Source organism: Bidens hawaiensis, unplaced genomic scaffold (assembly GCF_021521415.1).
Source record: "Bidens hawaiensis isolate Kalapana, Puna unplaced genomic scaffold, B.hawaiensis_p1.1 tig00028269_1, whole genome shotgun sequence".
In the NCBI taxonomy this organism is placed as follows: Eukaryota; Viridiplantae; Streptophyta; class Magnoliopsida; order Asterales; family Asteraceae; genus Bidens; species Bidens hawaiensis.
The window spans coordinates 206,995-216,268 of NW_027494608.1; the positions used below are offsets into that span (position 1 = coordinate 206,995).

A 9,274-nucleotide genomic window follows, 5' to 3' on the forward strand; every position below is an offset into this window, starting at 1 on the left:
GGTTAAGTTATTTTATAAAAGCTAACAAAAATAAAAAATGTGAGAAGTCATAATTAAGGGCATGTTTGGCTAAGCTTTTTGTTTTTGTTTTTTGGAGGGGTAAAATGTCCAAAATGCATCTCCAAAAGCTCCAAATTGAAGCTTTTTTGCTTTTTGGAGGGGTATTTTGGACATTTTGCCATCCAAAAAGCAAAAAGCAAAAAGCAAAAACAAAAAGCTTATCCAAACATGCCCAAATGAAATGTGTCAGGTATGGACCAAAGAAAAATGATATAAACGTAATATTACGCATTTTCTCTCACCACATGTAAGTCACGTGTTAATTTCTCTATCATTTTTAAACGTCTATAACTTTTTATATGATATTTTTTAAATAAAATTCACCATAATAACAAGCGTTTTTTTATCTTTAATATGAATATGATCTTGTTATATAAAACAATTTTTTTTACGTAATTGTGTCTTTTTTGCTTACCATTGTGTCCTTTTTCGTCATTGTGTCTTTCAACTGATCATTGTGTTTTTTTTAATACTAATAACACCGTTTTTGTAATAATATGTACATATAATGAAAAATACCAACAAATTATTTAATCCATAAAACACAATGATGAATACATATTACACAATAACATGAAACGTAAAACACAATAATGAATACATATAACACAATGGCCTGAAACGTAAGACACAAAGGTAAATACATATAACACAATGACCTGAAATGTAAAACACAATGTAATCTACATATTACACAATAACTTGAATGTAATACACAATGAACATGATACTATTTTTCTCAACTTAAGTGAATGTTGAACACAATGACTAGAACACAATGATAAATAGAAAGACAAATGTTGAGCATAAATATACAATAACGAACAAAAAGACGCAATGATGTAATCTTTGTTTTAATTTTTATCTTTAATAAGAGTACCAATTGAAAAACACAATGACCAAAATCTATAACACTTTGCATATAAAAACTCAATTAAGAAACACAATGGACAATCAAATAGCACAATATAAAAAAACCTATTAACTTGTTTTATTTTTATATAACAATATGATATTCATATTAAGATAAAAAACGCTAGCTTGTTATTATGGTAAAAAAATGTCGTATAAAAAAATGCTTTTATTTTATTCTTTATATAACAATAGTACATTCATGCCTTTCTCATCAATCTTTATTCTTAAATTAATCTGCATCATCCAAATTTAAAATCAATGGATTAAATTCCTTTCATCATTCTCATTTTTGTTGTATTTTAACTTTACCATATATTTTCATTAGTTATTTTCATTTTTTTTCCTTTTTCCCATTATTGGAGTATAAACCGAAATTATTAGGATACAAATTAAAGAGTCAAGTTATATTATAAATAAGAACAAAAATGAAAAGGATGAGAAGGATTTTTAACAACATAAAAAACACCGCTCAATTTAAAAAAAATTATAAAAAAATCATAACTCAGTATTAAAAAACAAAAAAAGTAAAAACACAAAATGTTTCCACCGTCTTTCTCGTTCTAAAAACACAATGGTAAATGAAAAAAAAATCACTGTTTCTTTTTATTTATCATTGTGTTTTGTGTTTATTTTCGTAATTGAGTGTGTCTTTTTTTCATAATATTGCGTTATATTTTGTTCGACATTGTGTTATGTTTTTTCGATCTACTGTGTCTTTTTTTTATAATTGTGTCTTTTGTTCATTTTCGGCATTGTGTCTTTGATCTCGGCATTGTGTCTTTTCGTCGATTTGTTTTTTGAACGTCAATGACGGGGGAAACATTTTAGTTTTTAAAAATTTTCATTTTTTATTTATATTTTGAATTATGATTTTTTATGATGTTTTTTTGAATATATTTTTAAGGGGTTTTTTTTTATATGGTCACAAATCCTTGTCACACTTCTCATATTTGTCTCAATTTGTATTTTAACTTTATCAAAATACTATACAGTATTTAAATTTTAAAGGCATGGGAGCATTCACGTCCCTACAATCGTATACTACACTATAATTGAATTGAAAATTGAAATTTCCTCCCCCCCCCCCACCACACACACACACATCTCATTTTCTATTTTTAATTTTTATCTTACACGTAATCATTTATTTTATTATTTTCCATATTTTTATACACACACATAATTTTAATGAATAATGAATAACATGTAATTTTTCCTATACATATAAAAAGTTACTATAAATTTTTTTTATAATTTAGGGTTAGAAAAGTAAAATGTTAGAATGGATAAAGCTTTAATTGGATACTAGCCTCACAAACTCGTTGGACGCGTCCTCCATATAATTTGCGTACATGTGATGTTATCGAGCATCCATGGAAGGCCCATCTAGTTTCATGTGCATTGTTCAAAATTGCAATATCGTGGCTAGTCGATCTTCGTAAAACCTCTTTGTTGTATAAAATAATAACCAAATTGCAAAAATATTCAGCACACTTATGTGAAGTCCTTACAAACATAGCTAAATATTTATCGTATTCATCAAGAGGATTACCTGTTGCAAGCTGACACAGTGCATTTCTGTAACGTCACGAAACTCTTTTTTAACTTCCCGTTGTAACCTTAGTGAAACTATTCTCAATTGGCCTCGATATGCCCAATGTTTTTTTAAACCATTTGGTAAACGAAAGCACGCTTTGAATGTCTCTACATTGTACTTTAGGTCTTCGACAAAGTAAACATTCATTAGAACTTGTTATTTTGTTAAGCCAATTCAGGATCACATGACACATGTCTTTTCTTGGATCGGACATTATCTTCTAGTTCGATTTCTGCGGTAGCCACTTTGGACATAAACTCAATACCACTAGAATTAGATAAGTCGAAAAGTAGCGACATGCCACTAGACCTATAAACCGGAAAACAATTCAAAACCACTTGTATTGGATTGAGCCATTTGAATTAACAGGCTTAATTAGATTGTGTAAAAAATAAATGGATTAAATTTATAGATCGCAAGGGTAGATAACTTTTTTTCTCTTTTACTAAATTACACGATAACATGGCCATTGAGAATGGTCGAAGTCAAACACCGTGTGCGAGTCCTACTACCCGAAAAGTGGTACTTTATAGACGAACCCTAATGAGGGGAGCTAGGGAAGTGCCATGTCTACCCGACCAGACTCGGGTGGGGGTGATTAAGCGCACCATCCACCATAAATATTGTATTATCCAGTCCAGTGGCGGATATACCTTAGGATAAGGGATGTCTCCGCTACCCCTCAACGTTTTCGCCGATAGTGTAAAAAAAATTGGTCAGTTTTTGTGTTTCGTTACCCCTGAAAAAAATAGTGTTACCCATATATATTTTAAGTTCAACCAATTTAATACTTAAACCCAACAAAAGCTTACTTAAATTATAAAATACAAACCAAAAAACCCAACCAAAATAATCCTTTTAGTTAACAATAATAAAAAAAGACCGATCTTGATATTCAGATATTGTGAACACAGCCTATAGGTCACAACACACACCACTGTCCACCAATTCACCACAAACCAGAAAGAGATTATCGATTGCTTTGCGAAAGAAGTAACCAAAATGCTTTGTGAAGAAAATAAAGATGATGTGGTTGGGTTGTTAACCGATGAGTCTAGTGACGCGCCTCAAAAAGAACAAATGGTCGTAGTTGTGAGATATGTTGATAAATGTGGAGTTGTTGAAGAGAGCTTAATTGGAGTTGCTCACGTAAATAATACATCTTCTGCAACTCTTAAAGAAGCCATCGTTTCTTTATTATCAAATAACCAATTGAGCATTGATCAAGTAAGTAATACGTTTCATACTTTTGTTACAAAAACTTGAATAAAATATATGTATCTTATAGTTTACAATTGTTTACACTGGTCAGGGGTCAAGGCTATGATGGTGCAAACAACATGCGAGGAAAGTTTAATGGATTAAAAGCTTTGATTTTAAGAGATAATCCATTAGCACATTACATAAATTGCTTTGCTTGTCAACTTCAGTTAGTGATTGTGGTTGTTGCAAAAAAAACATACCGGTGTTTTTATGAATCTCTTGGCATGGTTGTTAATACTCTTGGTGCTTCTTACAAAAGAAAAGATATGATGTTGGAGTTAAAAAGAGAGAGTGTGGAAAACGAAATTCTTCTTGGTGAGATTAAAACAAGAAAATGATTAAACTAAGAGGTTTCCCTTGCACGAGCCGAAAACACGCGATGGGGTTCTAATCATAGAACAATCACAAATTTGTTAAAATTATTCTCGGAAGTTGTTGAAGTACTTACATTTATTAAATTAGATGGAGAGAACGTGCAACAACGAGCTTATAATGCGAAAGGTATTCTATCATATTTTAGGAAACTTATATTGTGTTTTATATACACTTGTTGGAAGAAATTTTAGGCCTCACAAATGTTCTACCAAAACATCTTCAAAAAAAGAATCAAGATTTGTTAGAAGCATCTAAGTTGATAAGCGAGACAAATCGAGCATTGAATAATCTAAGACAAAACAAATTTGACAAAACGATGGCAAAAGTGACATCTTTTTGTGAAAAAAATAAGATTAAGATGTTAGATATGGCGAAAAGTTATGGTAATCAAAGAAACCAAAAGAAAGTCATTACTAATCGACATCATTTTGATGTTGAAGTTTTTAATAATGTTTTAGATATGCAAATTCAAGAACTTGGAAATAAATTTAGTGAGGTCTCAACTAGTTTGTTAAAAAATATGTCGGGTTTAAATCCTTGTGATTCGCTTTCTAAGATTTAAATATCTAAGATAGTGGTTTTTTCAGAGATGTATCCGAATGATTTTACTAACAAAGAAAAAGAATGTATTCCGAGTGATCTTACGACATTTTATTACACTTTAAAGGAAGATGATAAATTTGTAAAACTAGGTGGAATGAGTGATCTTGCTCGTATAATGGTGAAAACTGGATAACACACAACTTTTCCTTTGATTTATCAAATATTGAAGCTAGCATTGGTTTTACTAGTTGCAACTGCAACCGTTGAAAGATGTTTTTTCTAAAATGAAGCTTATCGGAAGGATTTGCGCAATTGAATGTGTGATGAGTATTTAAACAATGCTTTAATTTGTGCGGTCGAAAGAGAAAAGTTTGATTAAGTAAATGAAGAAGATGTAATGGCTCAATTTTAAGCTTTCAAAAACCGAAGAGGAGGAATTTACAGCGCAACCTAGATCCGCCATTGTTGGTTCGTTAACTCGGTTAGTTTAAATTTATTTGTTGTTGTGTTTTTTATATTTGTTTCGTTAACATTGTATGAAATATGAAAAGAGAAAAAATTTTGACCGCTACCCCTATGTTTCAAGTCTAGATCCGCCACTGATCCTGTCTATTTTAACATGAAACAAATGAATAAGTTGCTATTCTATAAACTTATTAGAAACTTTACATTATTATAAAATTAAAAACTTGTAAATAACTAAATATTGTTAAGACTATTTCAAAAAAGATTTAACATAAGATCAAGAATATGAATAAAAATAATAATAAGACCTTTTAAATAAAATAAATCCAACCATTTTCATTTTCATCCTAGTTTGGTCTTTATCCCATTTCAACAACAAAACTTAAAAGAGAGAGAAACGTAACAACAATAAACTCTCTTCTTCTCTTTCTCTTGTAGAGAGAGAAACCCACTGGCTGTCTTTTCTCAAGAAAGATACACACACATATACATATATAATATATATACACTGAGAGAGATAAAAATAAAAACCCACTGTGTGTGTGTGTCTGTGAAGGTGAAAACACACAAACCCAAACCCTCAAAAAACCTCTTCTTCTGTTCACACTTTTTAGTACATAGTGTTTGTTTGTTCATAGATCATTACAATTGTAGTTACATACACACACACACACACAATCATATAACCGAAATGTCACAGTCCGATCCGGTCACTAAATGGACCTCATCCGGTGATCAAACCGGGCTCGAAGGTTCGTACATCCGTACACTTGCATTACAACATTTGGATTCAAATGTTAATTTGTGTTTTTGATTGTTGTTGGTTAATGCAGACCATATGTTGCAGTTAGGGTTGGATGGTGGTGGTTCGGAACCGTACCCTGATCGCCCCGATGAGGCCGATTGCATTTATTATTTAAGAACCGGGTTTTGTGGCTACGGTTCTCGCTGTCGGTTTAATCATCCTCGTGATCGCGGTGGTTCGGTAAATAATAATGATATTAATATTCATTTTCCAAATTGTTGATCTTGTAATTTGATGGATCTGAATGGTAATTGGGTGTGTTTTGTTGAAACTGAGATTGTTTTCATTAGTTTTCCCAGGTTTTTGGACCTGTGAGGTCTGGTGGAGGCGATGTTCCTGAGCGTTTTGGCGAACCCGTGTGTCAGGTACGAAATTAGCACGTTGATTTATTTGTATTTGATCCAAAACTCATGTATGTGAAATGTTGTTTGGAGTATCTAAGAATTAAGATTCATGTCATTTTTTTTGTTACTTTTCTGGTTCACTGATTCTGTTTTTAATGTCACATTTGATACTCAAGAATGTGGTTTAGGTATTCATAGATTCCTCTTTGTTGATATTTTTCTAATTCTCTATCTTGTATTAAATTATGATTGTTTATTTTGTTAGTATTATCTGCGAACCGGAATATGCAAATTTGGTGCTTCGTGCAAATATCATCATCCGAGATACGGAGTCGGATCATCAAGCAATGTGCCATTAAATATATCCGTATACCCCCTTCGTCCCGTGAGTTAATTTCCATTAGAAGTTAATAATTGGTTCGGGTCAGAACATGTCAATTTGTTTCTAGTTGATGAATCTAAAATTGGTCCTCACAGGGTGAAAAGGAGTGTTCATACTATATCAAAACTGGGCAGTGTAAGTTCGGGGTCACCTGTAAATTTCATCATCCGCCACCTACCGCTGTCCTTCCCCCACCGCCACCACCGCCACCTGAATCTTTGCCGCCTTCTCTATACCCGCCTTCCCAGCAATATGGAGTATATGCAAGACCGTCTCTTCTTCCGGGCTCATATTATCCTGGGCCTTACAGCCCAGTCCTACTTCCACCGGGAATGGTCCCGTTTCCCGGTTGGAACCCATATCAAGTAACACAAATTTTCAATTTTATGAATCCTTTTTTAATAAATTTAAATTTGAACCTTTATAAAATTGTTAATTTGTTCTGATTTCAGGCACCTGCATCTCCTAACACGGTTGGACCAACCCCGTTTTATGCAATGGCTCCTCATGCATCTACCCATGTTCCCGCCTACACTGGATCGTACCTTTCTATACCGTCTTCTAGTACACAAAAACACTCGTTCCCCGAGAGACCCGGTGAACCTGAATGCCAACATTACTTGAGAACCGGAGATTGTAAATTTGGTTCTTCATGTCGATACCATCATCCACCAGAATGGACCACACCGAGCCCGAACTTTGTACTAAGCCCAATGGGCCTTCCCCTCCGTCCGGTAAGCATCTCTAACATGATCCATTTTGTCATTTATAATTTTATTTAATAATAATTTGTTTATGCATTGTATATTTCAGGGTGCACCATTATGCACGCATTACAGTCAAAGGGGTGTGTGTAAGTTTGGTCCCGGATGCAAATTTGATCACCCAATGTGCTTATCTATCGCCTCGTCATCTTCATCATCCGACCTTGTTTCCACCAGTATGCCTAGCGGCTCAGCAGGCAACACTAGCACCATTACTCATGGTTATTCCACATAACAAGTGGTAGTGATACTCTACAATCACATTTTATCAACTCAACATATTTATGTCTTTTGAAGAGCAAAAAAGACAAACAGAAGACTGCCACGCACGTGTGTGTGTGGCGCGTGTTCTTTTGTTTTTGTTAATGCTGTGGTGGTTCCTAGTACAAAGTGAAAGTGTTGGTTCCATCTGATCTGATCCATGTTTTTGATATGGGGGTGTTAGTGGAATGAATGGAATTTGATTTAGTTTAGAGAATCAAATAGTGGTGATGCATGCTGCCCTGCATTGGATAAAAAAAAGTGATAGATATGATATGATATGGAAGGATTATTTGATAAAAAAAGTGATAGATATGATATGGCATATACGCTACATACACTGAAACAATGAAATATTATAACTATGGATTAGATTTCCTTAGCTTTTGTTTCTTTCTGTATACACTTGTCTTGTGTCTTGTTATAGTGTTATGTGGGTTTTTAGTTGTTCTTAGATTCCAAATGCATTTAAATGTGTAAGCATGCTTTAAATTAGGCCACTTGGAGTAGTCCAAGAACTCCCCGATTGGCGTTCCGATTTTACCTGGATCTAAATTCCTGAACGCTTGTTTTTCTTTTTGGTTTCTCTTCGAAACCAGTAAAAAAATCCCCATTTTCAACGAATTTCACTGGATTAAATCGCTATATCATCATCCACGTCATTATATAACCACTCCCGATTGGGAAAAATATAACCAACTCTTTGCCCTGTTATAGACACAAATTACAATTTGTTCGAATAGGTTTAAATATATGATTCAAAAGACAAATTACAATTTGTTATATTCTTAACAGATCTTGACATTGACGGGCCCAGGTTTGGCAGGTTTATTGATTTTTTGTTGTGTTGTGAAACAGAAATGAAACTTGTATTACATTACTTAAGAAAGTCAAGTTTGTCTTGATGCAGAGAAAAGTTGTGACAATCGTCAATTTCAGGTTAACTCCGTTAACTCAACTCCGTCAATTCAAACTTAAGATCATTGAATATATAACGCACACCTCATTACATTTAAACTAGGGTTTAAATGACGCTTAGCACTTATTACATGTGTAGTCTTTCGGGAATTGCACCGAAACGCAAGCGAGTTGACACAAACGATTGGTGAATAAACGAAAAACGTCAAAACAGTAATTATGTGATAATTATGTGTTAGACTTATGTGTTATGTGATAACATGGTTATAAACGTTAACTCAAGATGTAAACAAGTTAGTTTAAGCTAGGAAAAGTAATACTTAGAAGTGGAGGGGCCAAAGTGTAACATAGATTATTATAAATAATACTAATAATAAAACCCTAACTTATTATTATTCTTCCCCACACCAAAACCGATCAGCCCACTCCCTTGGCTCTCCTTGGCTGCCGTCCACTATACACACACATACAACCAAGAAATCAAGTGTTTGATTGAAGAATTAGGTGCTAGGAAGGTATAATCGATTATCCTATGCATCCTTATTACTTGATTTTGATGTTTAATGGGTTAACTACAAACCC

The 9,274-nt window shown here is 33.2% G+C and overlaps 1 protein-coding gene across 2 annotated transcripts; it reads left to right on the plus strand.

Annotated features, from left to right (window-relative positions):
* Positions 1-5,820: 5,820 nt before the first annotated feature.
* On the plus strand, positions 5,821-8,065 carry LOC143576694 (zinc finger CCCH domain-containing protein 34-like). 2 transcript variants are annotated; one of them, XM_077060728.1, is made up of 7 exons: positions 5,821-5,970; positions 6,052-6,203; positions 6,314-6,388; positions 6,633-6,752; positions 6,845-7,114; positions 7,202-7,483; positions 7,563-8,065. In XM_077060728.1, exons 1-7 carry the CDS (start codon positions 5,910-5,912, stop codon positions 7,746-7,748), a joined length of 1,146 nt encoding a protein of 381 aa, XP_076916843.1. In that variant the 5' UTR covers positions 5,821-5,909; the 3' UTR covers positions 7,749-8,065. The 2 variants fall into 2 exon arrangements, with proteins under 2 accessions (XP_076916843.1, XP_076916844.1); XM_077060729.1 differs by having other exon boundaries at positions 6,323-6,388.
* The last annotated feature ends 1,209 nt before the right edge of the window (positions 8,066-9,274 follow it).

What these genes read in the sequence shown, in the direction of transcription:
- LOC143576694 (XM_077060728.1), top strand. Translation starts at nt 5,910, where the DNA reads ATGTCACAGTCCGATCCGGTCACTAAATGGACCTCATCCGGTGATCAA. An exon ending in CCGTATACCCCCTTCGTCCC is followed by an intron (nt 6,753 to 6,844) that starts GTGAGTTAATTT and finishes TGGTCCTCACAG; the next exon opens with GGTGAAAAGGAGTGTTCATA. An exon ending in TGGGCCTTCCCCTCCGTCCG is followed by an intron (nt 7,484 to 7,562) that starts GTAAGCATCTCT and finishes TGTATATTTCAG; the next exon opens with GGTGCACCATTATGCACGCA.